This window comes from Acipenser ruthenus, chromosome 5, assembly GCF_902713425.1.
Source record: "Acipenser ruthenus chromosome 5, fAciRut3.2 maternal haplotype, whole genome shotgun sequence".
Classification (NCBI taxonomy): domain Eukaryota; kingdom Metazoa; phylum Chordata; class Actinopteri; order Acipenseriformes; family Acipenseridae; genus Acipenser; species Acipenser ruthenus.
The window spans coordinates 64,845,407-64,864,957 of record NC_081193.1 but is presented as its reverse complement, the minus strand read 5'-3'; the positions used below and the strand labels follow the sequence as shown (position 1 = coordinate 64,864,957).

At 37.6% G+C, this 19,551-nt stretch overlaps 2 protein-coding genes across 6 annotated transcripts in view; one reads left to right on the top strand and one right to left on the bottom strand.

Moving 5' to 3' along the window:
• LOC117403032 (signal-induced proliferation-associated 1-like protein 2) overlaps positions 1-6,786 on the bottom strand; it is a 138,216-nt gene extending 131,430 nt beyond the window's left edge. For all 5 annotated transcript variants that reach the window (XM_059024379.1, XM_059024380.1, XM_034004867.3 and 2 more), the window contains exon 1: positions 6,636-6,786. The gene's annotated coding sequence lies outside the window, so the exon portion shown is untranslated. The remainder of the gene's footprint in view (positions 1-6,635) is intronic.
• Positions 6,787-13,651: 6,865 nt separating this feature from the next.
• On the top strand, positions 13,652-19,138 carry LOC117402710 (microtubule-associated protein 10-like). Its single transcript, XM_034004102.3, has one exon. It carries the CDS (start codon positions 13,921-13,923, stop codon positions 16,741-16,743), a length of 2,823 nt encoding a protein of 940 aa, XP_033859993.3. The 5' UTR covers positions 13,652-13,920; the 3' UTR covers positions 16,744-19,138.
• Positions 19,139-19,551: the final 413 nt, after the last annotated feature.

Below are 19,551 nucleotides of genomic sequence, written 5' to 3'. Positions count from 1 at the left end.
GGCAACAATCCATTTAAGAGACAGAATGCACTTGCGTCACACCAGGGCTCTGTTTTGAATGTAGAAGTGGCAATGATGTCGAGCAACAGTAGCACTGAGCAAGAACAACCAGTTCAAGTCAGAACAGGAAGTAGTAGGTCACTCGCCGAGAGAATACAAAAACCATGCTTCACAACACAGGAGATGGCTATATTAATTGAAGATTAGCAAAATAAATAAAATAAAAAAAGTTTGTTCAGTTACTTGTTCACAGTGTGTGTTCATAAAGTCAAAGCCTCCTTCTCCTGGCTTTAGAAGAGATGCGACGTGCCTGTGCCACTGTTGTTCTTAAATAAAGTTGATTAAACTAATCAGACTGCATGCAGTTGTTTGATTTCAACTAGTCATTCAAAACGGAGACTAGTTGCTATGGTATTGTGGTTACAGTATTGCCACTGACAGCAAACACTTTCGATTATTTAATTTTTTTATCTTTATTTGCTATATTAAATTTAAATAAATCGATAGGACAGCGAGAAAGCATGATATTTTACATTGACAGACAACATTCAGAGGGTGTGTGCACTACAAGAATAGAGACTTTCTTTCAACAAGCAGGCAAAAGGCAAAATACACGAATACTGTATTTACGTAGGATTGATTTGGAACAGTGATTAAACATATTTTGAAAGATAACATTCAAGGTCCTTCATCAGAGATTTAAGACCTTGTATTGACCGATCAGATTAAAGGAAATTTCCGATCCATTTTCTAATTTGTTATAATGTTTCAAACGAGTTAAGCTCATACATTATCAGACAGCGAAACCGACATCTTGTTTCAGGTCTGCTGATAGTAGTGACTTCTTTCAATCACAGAACAAAGCAAATACATTGTGTTAAGTTTACACAGCAGTTAACTCGTTTAAAGTTGCACATGATACACGCACACACACACACACACACAGCACCAGCAACAACCAGGGAAAGAAAGGACAGACACACATATACAGAAGTGGTGCTCCTGTTATGCTGCTCTCCATATACTGTACATAAATATTTTCACTTGTAATAATTGCTATGAAAATAAATTGCTACAGTCCTCGTGATTTTTTTGAGGATGCAACATCGACAATGGATAATTGCAAAGCATACGACATGGTTTATTTAGATTTCCAGAAAGCTTTTGACAAAGTCTCGCATAAAAGATTAATTCTCAAACTGAACGCAGTAGGGATTCAAGGAAATGCATGCACATGGATTAGGGAGTGGTTAACATGTAGAAAACAGAAAGTACTGATTAGAGGAGAAACTTCAAAATAGAGCGAGGTAACCAGTGGTGTACCACAGGGATCAGTATTAGGTCCTCTGCTATTCCTAATCTACATTAATGATTTAGATTCTGGTATAGTAAGCAAACTTGTTAAATTTGCAGACGACACAAAAATAGGAGGAGTGGCAAACACTGTTGCAGCAGCAAAGGTAATTCAAAATGATTTAGACAGCATTCAGAACTGGGCAGACACATGGCAAATGACATTTAATAGAGAAAAGTGTAAAGTAATGCACGCAGGAAATAAAAATGTGCATTATAAATATCATATGAGAGATACTAAAATTGAAGAAGGAATCTATAAAAAAGACCTAGGAGTTTATGTTGACTCAGAAATGTCTTCATCTAGACAATGTGGGGAAGCTATAAAAAAGGCCAACAAGATGCTCGGATATATTGTGTTGAATTTAAATCAAGGGAAGTAATGTTAAAACTTTACAATGCATTAGAAAGACCTCGCCTAGAATATTGTGTTCAGTTCTGGTCACCTCGTTACAAAAAGGATATTGCTGCTCTAGAAAGAGTGCAAAGAAGAGCAACCAGAATTATCCCGGGTTTAAAAGGCATGTCGTATGTAGACAGGCTAAAAGAACTGAATCTATTCAGTCTTGAACAAAGAAGACTACACGGTGATCTGATTCAAGCATTCAGAATCATAAAAGGTATAGACAAGGTCGGCCCAGGGGACTTTTTTGACCTGAAAAAATAAACAAGGACCAGGGGTCACAAATGGAGATTAGATAAAGGGACATTCAGAACAGAAAATAGGAGGCACTTTTTTACACAGAGAATTGTGAGGGTCTGGAACTAACTCCCCAGTAATGTTGTTGAAGCTGACACCCTGGGATCCTTCAAGAAGCTGCTTGATGAGATTCTGGGATCAATGAGCTACTAACAACCAAACGAGCAAGATGGGCTGAATGGCCTCCTCTCGTTTGTAAACTTTCTTATGTTCTTAAATGTAGTACTTCATTCTATCTGCAAAATAGGATATATATTTTTTTTTAATTCATGTATTTATTATTAATTTACGAATAATATTGTTAGTGTCTTACATTTCGTCGTTTATTCGTCTTAGGTTCTTTTTTCTTTTACTTTTCTTTCTTTGATTTCCTCTTTCTATGTCATTCTAAGCACATGCAGTTGCTACGTAGGACTACTTTGCTTTTTGTAGTGTGTTCAATTCTTAAAGTTCCTGATTGCATCACTAAATAATCCTGGTTTCAGCGGGTCAACACAGTGCTCAATTGTCTATTTAGGACCCCACTGCGCTGTCATCAGAATCGCTTCGGCAAATACGTTAATGATACCACACACCCAAATTTATGCCGACATGTGGTGACGGGGCCGGCGCTATATAATGGCGCAGAACATGTCTTCAGAATACCAATTCAGCGCAATGGGGTTTTTTACGTCTCCACTCTATTTTTGCGCCACAGAATCAAGGGCAAGCGTCGTTTGCACTTGCACTCGCATTTGTGCTGTGATCAGAATACAGCCCTATATGTTCTATTTATATTGTATTCTGGGAGTTTCTTTGAATTTGCTTATTTCCTAGAAAAAGACAGATACACTTCTTGTTAAATAAAATACAAAAATACAATACTCCCTTATGACAATTCCTGGGCTGACAACAAGTTTAATAACTCCTGGAATTCATTCACTAGGAAATGTTCCAGTTCAACTTCAGTTACACTCATACTGAATGCATCAGATGAGTAGGCGTTTTTTTATTTTATTTTTTTATTCAATGATTTACTTGGACAGCAATAATTAATTATATTTCAGATGTACTGTAGCATAAAGCACTTAGACAAAAATGACAAATCGTCCCTCAGATCTTTTATTATGTTCATTCATTTAATGCACATTCAGAAATCAAATATCCTGTTTGAACAGTGCAGAATTTTAAATCAAAACTAGCCAAGAAAATAATACTACTAAATAAGTACTACTGAAAATGCACAAGCCAAATAGGCCCAGATTCTACATGCAGGAGCACAGGACATTTTTTTTGTCAAGCTAAAATGGAGTGGCATTATTCTCCAATCCATGTACACCTTTGAAACGTGCTATCAAGGTCAGCTGTCAAAATTAAGGTAGCATTTCTAGACAATTAGGCACTGTGGCAATGTGCCCCGCCCCTGTGTGCAATTGTGTGTTATGTGTTGTATGTTGCGTGCGTGTGTTAATGTTGGTGTATAGATTGGTACACGGGATATAAACGGGTCTGTGTTTCACGTGTGATTTAATAAGTGTAGATTTGTATTTAGGCACGAGGAGGGCACAAATCACTTCATGTGCTGGTTAAATGTAATATGTGAGCACGGGGTTGCACAGAATTAATTCATGTGCTGGGATTCAAGTGAATAATTAATTAGTAATTGAATCCCAGCACAACAGTATATATAGACACATTTTCTTTCACTCGTGGTTAGGTGTTCGGTGAGTGGAGAACGGGATTGGAGACGGAGGTAAAGATAATAATAATAATAATAATAATAATAGTAATAGTTAAATCTGCTCACCGTGTTTTGTCTGTGTAGTCCGTTTTGTTTGTCTTTTTATTTTGGCGTGTAGTGCCGTGTCCCGTGTTTTTGTGTTTAAAACCTTTTTATTTTCTGTTCTGTTTATTAAATGCTGAGCGCGATCAAGTCTCTGTGTGTTTATTTCCTGCATCTGGTCTGACGCCACCCACTCCGGCCGTCTTTGTGACAGCACTTAATGTACCGAACAGGCAGAGATCTGTAATTGTTCAAAATAATTAACATTAGGAGACCTTCCTTTTGTTTAATGCCTTTACAGAAGCTGCTTTTCAAGAACAGCATTAATGGCCAGATCAGAGAATACAAAAAGATTAAAGTAAATTTGATTTGGCATTTTCATTTACACAAACACAAGCAGCAAAACATCTTTTGTTACACTATTTGACAAATGTTTCAAATATTAGTCTTTCTTTTGGGTTACAACAAGAAATGGCCTTGAACAAAGACTGACGGTCAAAACATTTGTTGCTTTAAGTTTTGTTGCAGTACTACTGAATTGCATAGCTTCTTCATTTCAGATCAATACAGATGAGATCCAGTATATAGTACCTTTTCTCTGAATGATCACAAATCATTACACCTTATGGCCTCTAAGTGTTGTAAGTGTCCAAATATTTATCTTGTATATTTTTGGTCACTATCTCTTGCTCACTTCACATTCAGTGTTTGAATAAATTATTGTGCATTCAGACACCACAAACCTCTGCAACCGGTAAGTGGGTCTTCTGAGAATTCTACCTGTCTGTCTGCTATTCTACCTCTCCGTCTGCTATTCTACCTGTCCGTCTGCTATTTCCTCCTGAATGCACTCGCATCACCTCAAACTCAACCTCTCTAAATCTGACCTCCTTTTCTTTCCCTCCTCCTCTCCCTCCTCTAATCTCTCTATCTCTGTTCCTCTGGAATCTACCACACTCTCTCCCTCTTCCTCCGCTAAGAACCTCGGATCACCCTGGACCCCTGCCTCTCTTATTCCCAGCACATCTCCACTCTGGCACGCACTTGCCAATTCTTCCTGAGCAACATCTAAAGAATCCGACCCTTCCTCACCAACTACGCCACCCAGCTCCTGGTCCAGGCCTTGGTACTCTCCCGCCTAGACTACTGCAACTCCCTCCTGGCTGGCCTCCCTGCGTCCGCCACCCGTCCGCTCCAGCTCATCCAGAACTCCGCTGCCAGCCTGGTGTTCTCTCTGCCTCGCTTCTCCCACGCAACTCCACTACTCCGCTCACTCCACTGGCTCCCGATCACCGCTCGCATCCAGTTCAAGACTCTTGTACTAGCCTACAGATGCCTTGACCAGACTGCACCCAGCTACCTTCAGACCATCTCTCCCTACACCCCCACTCGACCTCTCCGCTCCGCCTGCACTAGAAGACTGGCTCTACCTCCTCTACGCTCCCCTGCCTCCAGAGCCTGCTCCTTCTCCACCCTCGCTCCGCAGTGATGGAATGACCTTCCTACAGATGTCAGGACTGCCCAGTCCCTGACCACATTCCGGCGCCTCCTTAAGACTCACCTCTTCAGACAGCACCTGTAGAACTTCTCTGTTTTTCCCCTGGGACACTTATCACCCTTCCTTAAATGTGCTTTACTTGCTCTTATCTGCCCCCGTAATTGTTAGTGACTCTGCAGCTGATGCACAGTTCACACACCCTAGTAAGTCGCCTTGGATAAAGGTGTCTGCTAAATAAACAAATAATAACAACAATAATAATAATAATAATAATAATAATAATAATAATAATAATAATAATAATAATAATAATAAGTGATCACCTGGTACATCACAGCTCCTTGCATAACAGTCTGGTCACCGGTCACCAAAACACAACTTTTTGGTTTTTTTGGGGAATGTGTTGAAGTTAATACTGCTCTACTGTACTGCATTATCTTGGTAACGTAAAATGGTGTGGGCACAAATAAATCTACTGTACACCCTTATGTATTTTATTTTAAATGTAGTTTGTTTTTGTTTCCTTCCCCCATTCAAATCACTAATGCTGAACTTGAATGCACTTAATATTACAACTGGGACTCACTTTGTGAATAAATGATCAAATAAAGCCACCTAGTGTTTAAACAAGAAAAAAACACTAAGTTACAATTAACCACTGGAAAGATGTGATCCATAATACAATTTAAAATGTTAAACTTATTAGAAAGCAATATAACCAATTCATTCTTTAATATCATATTTTTTTTTTAAAAAGATTTATTTTGTAGCAATCCCCATGTTTTTTTTTTCTATACACCATCTAGAGTAGTGCCATCCTGAGAAACTATTTTGATAACAAACATATAAAAGTAGACTATTGTTTGTTACCATTACATTAGCAAAATAACAAACAACTTAAAAAAAACAAAAACAAGAAGTGTTAGATGCCCGTTGTTTAATTTTACAGTTACAGCTCGCTTAGAATACGTCATTATCTCAGTTTACCAATGTATTGTAATAAATATGTGGGGATACAGGTCAGTCACTGCGTTTAAAAAATACGTGCAATCTACTGTATAATTTGGTGGTCACTTCATGTCGTTAAGAAAGCCTAGATCGGTAAATAAACTAAAGAAGTATAAATTCACTGCGTTTTGCATGGCTTTTCATAGTAAAACAATAATAACCCTACCCATAACGACGCGAAGAAGACATTGTTTCACAGCATAAATGTTTCACTCACTGAATCAACGTCCCAGCACCAGCAGAGCAGTTATACTTTCAGCACCGGTTTCAACTTGACTTCAATTTATAAAAAATGAAATGAACCGCATTCTCACCTGTGAATCCAGCCAATGACGATCCCATGGTACCACAAGAAATGTCTAATGATAATTATTATCCTTGTGTGCTCGTTCCATATCCAGCTTATCTCTGTACTTTCTCGTTTGGCTCCCTAACAATAACAAGCACCCACCCACCTCTTTGCAAGCCAACAGCCAACTGAATACCACTGCCTCCCTGTACAGACAGCACCGCCCGAAGCTCCACCCGCATCTACTGATTTGATATGTAAAATGTCGATCATTCCCCAACCCAACCTACCGAGTCCATATCCTTGGCATTGGATTGTAGGGACTGACGTTTCGACGGACTTATTTCAGACTCAAACGCCTAAGGTATGCATTCTGTTTGTTTCATACATTTAACACAAAATATTTAACATCTTGAACATGAGTCTTTAACTGTAGGAGAGATGTGTGCACACTTCAGCTGATATTAAGGAATACTGCATGTTGTGTTTCGCATTGAAAGTTAAACTAGGCATAGTGAATTGGTGTGCTACTGGCACCAACTGGAGGGTTATTGTAATAAAATTACATTGCTATCTTTTTTACTTAACATGGAATCAAATATATATAGATTTGCCTTGTCAATTTATAACAAATGCTTTGGCTGGGAATTCAGACAATCAATATCAAGCAATTACAGTATAATGCAGGATCCTGGCTGCTGGCGTGAATTTTGATGTCTTTAGAGTTGCCATTAAGATGTGTGTCTGTATTAGATGTTCCCAGGATTAACATGTTATGCACCTAAGCAGTCTATTGGGACAAATGCAGTTTTTTGTGCTGCCAACAAGAATTGTTTCCAGGTTTTGGTTAGGTGCTGTATGCAATTGGCCACTGGTCCTCCCTATCACTTCCTGTTGGCATGCTCTACCAAAGTGAAGCTGGGAACATAAGGGTGAGGCGAGACCACAGAGCTTACCTTTAGCACATGAAGTGATAGGGTACCTGGAAGAAGACATTCAATTTTTTTTTTTTAACTACAGTGTAATATTTTGAATACTATTAATGTCACTAACATTAAAAAAAAAATAAAGATTGCTGAAAATTGTAGCCATACAATATGGTCGTAACTATATGGGCCAACATTGAGCTGAATAATAATAATAATAATAATAATAAAAACATTTATTTATATTGCACATTTCAAAGAAAAACACAATACAGCTTAAAACGAATATACAGGTTAAAGTACAACCAAATAATCATGTATGTATTAATGCACTGTACAATAGAAGCATAACATATTACCCATATTACATTTCATAGTGTTACATATGGGCTTCTCATCTGCTCAAGACTTCTTCCACTTCCAACAGGGATGCTGTCGTTTTAACAAAAGGAGAAACAATTAACTGCTTGAGTGACCTTGAATAATATAGTTTTATGGGTTAAGTTTTGTAAAATGAATCCAGGTACCATAGTAAGCTTTCAGTATCTTTAAATATCTAGTCCTATGTTTTAAAATCAAAACTCCATGTTTCAATGACGTGTGTTTCCTTTCAACCCCAGAATGGGAGATCTATACAGAGAATGGCAGGGCACTAAAGGTATTTTATTAGCTATGTCAAACCTTTCCCATATATACATGTTTTTGATTTTCTACAGCCCATTCATTTTTCCCAAATGTGAGGCTGATTTGAAGCACAGACATGTGACATTCTGGTTCTTGACTTTACAGAAATGACTCTCTGTGCCTATGGTGAGGGTTAAGCTGTTTGGAAACCGCAACACCACCTGGGTATGTCTGAATCCAGATGAAAATAAAATTCAATGAAATGATTCTGTTAGGTGTGACTCTTGGAAAACTAGGCATGCAGATTGTACTGAAATATATTTGGTATTTCTGGAATCGCCTTGGATTGGTTTAGATCATATCTTTTAAACAGATGTCACTCAGTTTCACTTGGTACTTTTGTTTCTGATCCTGAGGTCATTGTTTCAGGTGTTCCACAGGGTTCTGTTTTGGGCCCCTTACTTTTTAACATTTATATGCTTCCTTTAGGCCTGGTCATTCAACACCATGGTGTCAAATATCATTTTTATGCAGATGACACACAAATGTATATTTCTTTTAAAACAAACTCTGATACAGCAGTTTCTGTCTTGTCACATTGTATTGCTGATATAAAATGTTGGATGCATGACAACTTCTTACAGTTAAATTCTGATAAAACAGAAGCCTTGTTGTTAGGATCTGGGAAACAATTGAGTAAAGTCCCCACACTGTTTTTAGACGGAATTACTATTAAAGCTAGTTTTACTATTAAGAAGGCTCCAATATGTTCAAAATGCTGCTGCTCGTGTTCTAACGAGATCAAAATCCCACGACCACATGACACTCGTTCTCTCTAAACTCCATTGGCTGCCTATAAAGTTTAGAATAGATTTTAAAATTGCTCTTTTAACTTATAAAGTCTTACATGGCATGGCAGCTGCATACAATGCTGACTTGATTGTCTCCTACGCCCCCTTCCGAAATTTAGGTTCTTCAGAGGCTGGTTTGTTGGTTGTTCCGAAATCTTGGCTGCGCACTCAAGGGGATCGGGCTTTCAGTGTCTATGCTCCCAAACTTTGGAATTCCCTCCCAAATACTGTAAGAAATTCAGACACTTTAGTGATTTTTAAAACTCTAAAAATGTAGGCATGTTTGGGAGAATTACTCGTGTAATTCAGGTTTGTGGCTGAAAAAAACGGCCAAAGAGAGGGATAGGGTAAATCTCATTTACTTGTGTAAATGATGAAACACATGGGAAAATCCACGCCCAGTTTTACATGGAAACCTGCATTTCATGTGTAAATGTTTATGAGCGTGTTTATCCTTAACTATAAATATTGCAGGGGAGCAGGTCAGTTGTTACTGTAGATTCCAAGATGGCAGAAAGTAGTGGCTGATGGGCGATTTCATGGTTAGCAGTGGAGTAGTTCACCTTAATGATAATGCAGGCGGTCTTTTTTATTATTGTTTTCTGCTGTGTCTGGCCTGTCATGTTGTATATATCTTGTGAGTTTACAGTTCTGTATATAACCACTTACCATGAACTGCGGTGTACAATTGTATTAAAGCAGCTGTTTGAGAATGCCCTTGCTGTAAAAACTATGCTAAAGTTAAACACCAAGAGCAAGTGAGCTGCTTACTCAATGTCTGTAACTGAATTCCCTTGCTTTTGATCCCAGCTATGTCCAAAGACAATGCATGTCTGCCCTCCACTCAAAATCGCTGGAGCAAGGAGGAAACCCGGGCATTAATAAGTATAGTTAGTGCCTTGGATGTGTTGAGCCAGCTCGATTGCTCGAAACAGCGCAACAAGCATGTGTACCAACAAGTGGTTAATGCCCTCTCAGAAAGAGGAATAGAGTGCACAGTCCCACAAGCTAGGGACACATTAAAAAACTGAACCAGTCAAACTGAACAAGGGAGTTGACAAACTTGTAAATACAGTGATGAATTATGGTTTTATGCATCCCAAACACATTGCCAACCTATACAGAGCAATCGCCACTCTTTTTTTCCACTGGCACAGGGGGCCGTATGTAATTCCTTTTTGGCTGCATATCTTCCTTTACCAGTTCCACTATAATACTGAATGTTGCCCTGGTGACGCGAAAGGATCCTATCCACTGCAGATCTGGGAAAGAGTGATGCAGCACAACCTCTTCCCACCAGCAAGGTGAACTTGTTAGGCATCATCCTGGGGACAATGGAATTCAAATAGGGAAAATTGTGTTCTTTTGTAAAACAAGATGGCCACCAGACCTAAATGTTTGTGTGTAAACCAATATGGCCACCTGACGCATTTCTTTAAAAACCTTTCAAATTCTTCGGTCAAATGTAAAACTAGCTTATAACTCCTTACAAAGTGCAGATAGGTTAACGGTTACTATGGAACACATATAGGAAACCATATGTGCTCTATCCAAAAATTACCTTGCCTGTGAACCTAGATTTCTCCTTAAGTTAAAATGTAAAACTAGCTTATAACTCCTTACAGAGTGTATATAGGTTAATGTTTACTATAGAACAGTATTTTGAATTGAAACTGCTCCATAAAACTGATATGTTGCTGACACTTGTGCTGCAGTGCTACAGCTTGCCAAAATTTCCAACTGGTACTGAGCTTGGAAGCTGCAAAACTGCCTGCCAGTTCCAGTTATTATTATTATTATTATTATTATTATTATTATTATTATTATTATTATTATTATTATTATTATTAATCAGTCATTTAGCAGTCGCTTTTATTCAAAGCCTATGGGGTGAACTATGCATCACAGCTGCAGCTGTAGAGTCACTTAATAACAGGACCTCGGTTTTAGGTCTCATCCGCAGGACAAAATGGATGTCGTATTGACCTTCCAGAGGACACAAGCTTTTAGGGAACATGAGGCTTTTATGGAACACTGGGAGACTTTGGGCAGGAGAACTCAGTGCTGGCCTGACGTCATTGTCCTGTTGTTGACCTGTCACCTCATCCTCTCATTGTTCATCTCTTCCAGGGCTGTTGATGTGACAGAGGTGTTGGCCTTCCTCCTCCTCCTCTGTTGAATGGGCTACAGATGAAACAGCAAACAAAATAAAGAACAGACATTTTGGCTGTGTATTTTTTGTTTGTTTTTGTTTGTTTACTATATAACTTAATTGCAGCCTCAATAAAAGATGTACATTCGGCTGAATTCAATATTAATTGTCATTGTTTTTGTGGTTATGCGATACCCCATCGCACATGCTTTTACTATGCAGTTATTAAACAAAACAGACAACGCCTTTAAGAATGTTTTTTAATGAATTGTGTAGGTTTACAATCAATACACAAATACATTTAAAAAAACACATGCCGAATACATATACAATTATTTTAAATGGTGAGGGATTGAAATATATAAGCCTCTGGTTACACTGTAGCCAGCACAAGTTTTATTTATTTATTTATTTATTTATTTATTTATTTATTTATTTAAATTTAGTAGTTCACAATTAGTTTTTTTGTTATTTTCTCATCAATTTAGTAGTATCCAATTATTTTTAGGCTCAGCTCACCGCTACTACCCCTGCGCTGACTCGGGAGGGGCGAAGACGAACACATGCTGTCCTCCGAAGCGTGTGCCGTTAGCCGCCTGTCGGAGGACAACGCAACCCTGGACAGCTTACAGGCAACCCCGCATGCGCCCGGCCAGACCACAGGGGTCGCTGGTGCGTGGTGAGCCGAGGACACCTAACCCTCCCTCCCTCCTCCCTCCCTCCCACTTCATGCTGCGATGGTGTCTCTTCCATGTTGGATACAGACAACATTGAGCTAGTTCTGGTTATTCTTTTACTCAATAAAAAAATTGCTGAGTGTCCTGGCGCCAGCGCAAACAGCTTCTTAAAGGGAATGTTACAGAATTACGATTGGGCATCCGATTTCACCTCCCACTCGGCAGTGATTGGCGTAGCGCAAAGACACTGTGTCCAGATTAGCTTGTGCTGGGACAGACCACTCCCTGCAGCGCTACCGCAATGACTTTGACCATTGCCCTTGCGTTTGTCCCCGTGTTAGCAAAATCAGGCCCAATATGTGTATATGCTAGAAAAATAAGCAGTAAAATTAATTTAGCTTCATATTGGTGCTAAACCTTTCTTGTGCATGGCATATGCCATCTTCAAAGTTATTTTGTAATGAGTAATCACCTTGGGTAAAGGTGTCTGCCAAATATTAATTAATTAATTAATTAATTAATTAATTAATTAATTAATTAATTAAGTAAGTAAGTAAGTATTATTATTATTAATAATAATAATAATAATAATAATAATAATAATAATAATAATAATAATAATAATAATAATAATAATGTGCCTGGAACAAAATGTATATCATGGATTTTATAAATCTGAATTTTAGACAGCCATATATAAATGAGAAGAATGGAAGGTGCTGCCTCATGTTTAGAAAAGGTTCAAAAGACAGGTCATTGTTAGAAAAAGTAATTCCGTTATGTCATCCACTGCACTTTAATATACAGTTTATCTTATTTTACCCACAGAAAAAAAAAACATTTTAGTAAATTGTTCACATGATTCTCCCAAGCAGCTCAGTTAATTAAGCTCCACAGGCAACTTGGCAAATCTGGAGATATTTCAGTTACATACTGAACCTGTGCTGGTTTGTGGCACTCCAGGCCGGGTGCTTTTTACCTCTCTCTCAGACTGCGTATCCTAGAATCCCTGAATAGATACAGTAATTGTCAGCTCTTAAAATATTTACAAATGATTTTAATGAGCAAGCTGTCTAACAAGAATAGAAACCCTAAAAATCACACAATAGTGGTCAATTTAGAACTAATACATTTTACCTGCTTACTATACATGTCTTTCAGTTTTTGATTAATGGGTAATTTTTTTCTTGGATTTGAAATTGTTTCTTCTAATATACTGCAAAGTAATACGTTGTACAACTTATTAATTTATAATATATTATCAGAAACGATTTTTAAATCTCCCACACCCTGACAAAAATATACCTATCTATGTAAAACTGCTAATAGACATTTGTGAATGAAGCCTGCTTTAAAATATTTCAGCCAAAAAGATCTATCTCCAACCAACAGCGTGACTACTTGGCACGTGTACAGCTATGCCCAAAAGTTTTGCATCACCTAGAATTTTAGGATTGCCTAATTAAAACAAACAAACACAAAAACTTAATGGACATAATTTTGATATTTTACTTAACGTCATGTAATCAAATAAACTACAAGACGATACCGCGAAAGTCTACCCCAGAAGCCAATAGTAGTACAGTATTTAAATGTATTAAATGAATATGTTAGATTTTGAAATGTCAGACTTTTTCCATTTTGGAAAACTACCAAGCGATATGTAATTCAATTTGTTAACGCAACACTATTAACGTTTCATTCAACTTTATGAAGCAAAATTAGTTTATTCTATACAGAGTGATGCAAAACATTTGTCCGTAGCTGTATTTTGGGGGCTGCGGACCCTGCTGGACATACTTTAAAAACTACAATTCCCACAGTGCTTTGCAATTCGCTTCCGTGTAAACATGCGAAGAGGTTTGTTTCCTTGGTGCTTAGCGTGAAGCTTGTTAACGGATTATTTAAAATTCACTTTACTCGTTGTGGACCAGTTCGTCAGGGACTATATACATTTTAGTTATCCTAAATAACGTTTTGCATGTTACTACTTTCGGATGTCTGCCTGGTGATTTTACGCTAACTTAACTGTTGCATAAACTAAGCCGCTGAGTTGAAGTGAACTTTGAATGAATCAAAAATGGCAGACTCAGATTTAATCAAAGAAACGCTGTTTTCTTTGGAAGTACTAGTGGATTTTATAAAGACTGATACATCTACAACAGAAAGAAGAGTGTTGGTGCCTGCAGTGGCTGTTCGTTTGCTAGATTTCCCAACTTTATTGATCTATCGAAGAGACAAAGAAAACCAGGAAGATATTTTTCAGGAGGATTTGGAAAGGGAAAAAGAAAACGTAACGTCAGACCTTTTTCATCATGTTGGGGGAGGAAATGGCCAGTATTTCTTTCAGAAGGGCAAGTCATGTTTGTTTAAAATGAGCTTGGACTCTCTCCACAGACATTTGTCCAACACTCCTCTTTACGCAATGGTGCTGGACTTAAAAAACGAGACGCCAAAGTTAGTTGGGAGTTGCCTTATTTCTCTGGCGAAACTAACTGAAAAAATAAGTAATGATGTTAAAGAACATGGCATTTCAATGCCTTCTTTCCACGGAGAAAAGGGCGTTTATATAATAAACAATTTGATGGGTGAAAAGGTAGGTTACATTTCGCTGGGATATAAACTTTTAAGTTTAGGAGCAAGTTTGATTCCACATATGTCAGAGAATACAGTTCTGAAAGTTGAGTCATGGCAAAGCATGGTTCAGAGTAAAGAAAACACAGAAAACGATGCCCATATTACTGAAGAAAATAAATACAGCAAAGGTAAACATAAAAATGAGAATGAGGTTGGGAGATGTTGTATACCTCAGACAAATGAAGGTAGCGTGTTTCTTCAGCAAATTGATTTGGAAGGGCAAGTGACACAACTTATTGTTTCTGAACCAAATCAAAGTGAGATAACTTCTGTTGGGACACAGACTGAACCAGCAATAAGAAAGCAATACAGGAATATAGAAGCTAAAGACAAAATAGAGTTTTATAATGAAACAGGTGTCTTTTGTCCACCAGCCCTGTTTTACAGATGCCCAGACAATGAGCCAAATGAATATGATCCTGAACAGTACAGATCAAATAATGTAGGGGGAGAGGCTCTTGTGGTGGAGGACCTTTGCTCAGAGGAGGAAGAGGATCTGGAAGACAGAGATTCACCTGCAGCGAGGCAGGCCTTCAAATGTTCTCAGGATAGATCAAAAGGTAGCGCTGTAGCAGCAACGGCCTTTGAACAAACACAGCCTGCCTCTGCAGCCCTTGGGGATGCCATAAGACAACTGCCTTTGCTAAATGCCCTTCTTGTTGAACTTTCTTTGTTGAACAGTCAGCCTCAGCAATTGCCTTTATCTGTTCATCCTCATCTTGCCTGGTTGTACAAATCTGTGGATGCGCATTCCCGTAGAGCTACAAAAGACACCAGATCAAGATCACAAGCTGATGCTGCACATACATCGCAAACACCAACAGAACAAAGGTCGGCCAGTCCAAGACTTAAACAGCACCAGTCCCCAGTGAAATCAACTTCTTCATCCGATTTACAAAAGGAAACCAGAAAAGTACAAAGAAAAAACATGAAACAAGAAAAGAATCAAAAGACAGCTTCTAGTTCTCCCAAAAGAAAATTGTTGTATGGGATAACAAATACATTGCGGTTAAGACTGAAGCAAACCAATCCAGATATGTTAATGTACCACGAGCGCAGAGAAGTGTACAGGAGAAAACAGATTGAGCTACAGAAAGCGAAGAACTGTAAAGGCTTTCTGTCGAAAAATAAAAAAGTCACAGAGTCAAACAAAGTATATGATGGAGGTGAGATGTATAACAGGAGCAATCATTTTGATGAAAATGTTCAAACACTGATGAACAGTGTGGAATTGGACTCCCCTCGGATAATAAAGACAAATCCCTCTCTGTTTAACAGTTCAGAAGCAGGTAACAGAAATAAACAAGAAAAAGGCTCCCAGGAAGAGGAGACAGGGTGTTATGTGAATGTTCAGCAGCCACATGAAAGTGTTCCAGCACTAAATTTAAAAGACAGAACAAAACCAGGACCCAGGCGTAATGGAAGAGATGTCAGAGTTCATATTCCCAGAGTATTTAACCAGGATTCTGACCAAAGCTGTAATGAAGTGGAAAACTCTGACACAAGCTTCCCACATGCCAGTCTAAATAACCCAGGATTTCAAAGCACAAGTTTAGATGGTGAAAATCTGAGCCCTGCTAACAGTGGATTCAGTAGCCCTGCCCTGAAATATTCAGATGATTTCATAGATAGCCCAGATCGTGTTGGCTGTTCTGAAGAATTCACCAGCCCAGAACCTACAAGCAGATACTCTGTAAATTTTGATAGCAGCCCTGACCCAGTTCTGAGAAGTCCAAGACGTATGTATTCAGATGACGACTCCAGCACTGGTAGCAATTCTGTCAGAAATCAAAGAGCTACTGCACCTCTTCCAGTTCAATCAGATACCTCTCCAGAGCAGTCTCTCAAAAGAACCTATCCTGTCATGCATCACAGAAAGCCATCGGCATCCAGTGTATCTTCAGAAGCCAGTGAAATTCAGTACTCCTCAAGAGATACCAAACATAAACAAGGTGAAAGGAGGAAATTGGGTTACATAAAGACTGGAGTCAAGGGAGCGCAGAGGAGTTTGGATTGTAAAAATAAGCCAAATTCAGGAAAGGGACATAAAGCTGTTGAAGAAAGCCATTCACTTCAAACGTCTCAAGTGAGCTCATATTTACCAACTAATGACTCTGATCTTGATTTCAGCGGACACAAGGTCAGTACACCCGACCTACATGAGGAAGTTGAAGAGAGAGATGGACTGGGTACGCTTGAGATGGTTAATAAATACCATCACATCTCAGAGCTAGTAGGAAATAAGCTTCCTGGATATACATTATGAAAGGGTTCTGTGTGTAAAGCTTGGACATATTTCAACCCATTCCTTTAACCCAATGCAAAAAAAGAAAGAAAGAACTGTGCTGGTTGTTTTCATAGTTTCATAGCACCTGGAGTACTTTTTCTTTTGTTATTGCAAGATAAACTACAATACAGTAAATTAAAACATGATAAAACGCATAATTTTGAGTCAGTGTGTATAATAATGCCCTTTTCCAAAACTATTTAAAAAGTATATTCCATCATCTGGAAAAAATATATTTATATTCAGTGTTTTAATGTAATATAAAGAACAAAACAACAAAGATTGTTGTATGAGGCAGTTGGTGTTTATGTGAATGTCATTTGATTTAAAAAAAAAAAAAAAAAAAGATGAAAGAATAATGTTCATGAATAACAATTTGAATAACATTCTACGTGTGATACAATGCTGTGGCAGTTACTGGATGTATGTACAAAGTAGTAACACAAATGTTGTACACATTTAGTGGGCTGTTGGTCATGTGGCGGATTCATTTTTATGTAGTGCAATCATTTACAACATGTAGTTATGTAAAAGCAGCATCTTCTTGTTACAAGTCAGTTTTCGTTATAATGGGCAAAACAGCAGACCTGGTAAAAGGCAGATATGTGCTTGGTTGGCAGGTATTTTTATATGCAAGACTGCACAAGTGATTGAACTTTTATTGGAAATCAATTATAATACCTGTCAAGCTTATCAGATTGAATCAGTGCCACCCTGGTAGCCCACTGATTTTGTACACACGAAACACAGAAAATCAGTGGGCTTCCAGAGATCTAACTAAACATCGACGTTGTCAATAAGGGCTCAATACTGCCCCGGAATATTGCTGAAAAATATAAAATCGGAATGCTTCCACAACATGAAAAGCAAGTGCGTTAAAGTAAAATTTGAGGTATTACGATTCCATTTTCCACTTGTGTGAAAATATGTTTTTGAAAGAGTGCTTTTTATGAAAAAGGGCCATTTTAGGTGGAATTGTGAGGTTTGATACAACATTGCCAACTTGAAGTACCAAATTAAACTTTTTGTTAATGCATAACACAATAATCATGCCTGGTGGCAGTTTGGGTTAAATCAAAGGTGGGGATCAATGTCATCATAGGCAACATTGTATAATATTCCTATTAGGATGTTCTCTGCTAATTTTTTATATATATATATATATATATATATATATATAATATATATGGATGAAGGCTATATTTGCATCCAGAGCCATTCGGGAAAAAAGGCATAATAGCACAGTATTGATGTCAAATTATTATAATTCCTCTAGAGGGAAATATACTTGAACTTTGACCTATTCGACTCCTCATGACCACTTTCAATTCAAACACAGAATGTCTAATTTTCAATCACTCGACACCCACAGTAGAGAAATATTCATTAATGAGAATACGTTAAAAAAATACAAAATTTGATGTAAAGCTGGTATATTCGTATCTCAGAGAAACGAGAGGAACGGGAAATTAAAGACATTCCTGTCAATGACTTTCACAATTTCAATCACCTGACAACACACACAATTAGTGTTTTTTAGGCACTTTTAACAAATCTGTCTCTGAGGATTTACAATCGTCCTTCATTAACAGGAGCACCAACCAAGCGAGCGACATAAATCTTCGACTCTGACAGCGAAAAAAAAAAAAGCATACCCCATTGAAACACGTTTTCCTTAAAAAAAATACGTTATTTTGGGCATTTCATTATCTACCCAGTTTAATTCACCGTTCCTGAATTATCAAAAAGAAAATTATATTTAAGATTCTTTAATACTGACTTAATGTACATTATTATTATTATTCATTAAATTCACTTGCAATTTGAACCTTACACCTATTTATTGACTTTTTTATTACAGATCTTAATATGCATGTATTATAAAAAATTATAGATGGGCTTCAGTGAGTTAAAGGAAATTAATTCCATCTCGGGTTTCTGTGGCAATTTATAAATTACTCGCTCCAACGGTCTCGTAGTTTATGACGTCACATAAACCCTGGATGGAATTATTTTCCTGTAACTCACTGAAGCCCATCTATTATTCTATATTTAACCTCAAAAGATTTATTTCTTATAAATCCTTACTTATATTGAAAAAATGAAAGTGTATTTTTTTTTACCCAGAATAAATCTTATTTAGCAAGCTGGAAACCACTTTTTTTGCATGCAAAATGGATTATATGTGATAATATATTCTTGACAGTCCATGCTATCTGATATTACATGTACGGTAAGGATACAATTCTTTAAGATTGATTTGTGGATGATTGCATTATATGTTACATCTCTGTTGTTCTGTGTTGTGTAATAATTTTGTAAAATGAATACCAGACAATACAATTAAACAATAAAACTGGTTATGTTTCCCTGGGATGTAAGATGTTCTCATTTTTATGCTTTGAAAAAAATCTTTGAGACAAATTTGACAGTGGTGAAAAAAACTTCATGAAGTTCAGAAAGATTTACAAAAATCAGCAGTGTGGAGTAGTGGTTAGGGCTCTGGACTCTTGACCGGAGGGTCGTGGGTTCAATCCCAGGTGGGAGACACTGGGTTCAATCCCAGGTGGGAGATGCTGCTACTGTACCCTTGAGCAAGGTACTTTACCTAGATTGCTCCAGTAAAAACCCAACTGTATAAGTGGGTAATTGTATGTAAAAAAATAATGTGATATCTTGTAACAATTGTAGGTCACCCTGGATAAGGGTGTCTGCTAAGAAATAAATAATATATAATATAATTTCCAGACCATTTAGTGAAGTTGGTAAAAACATTTTTTAGAAGAA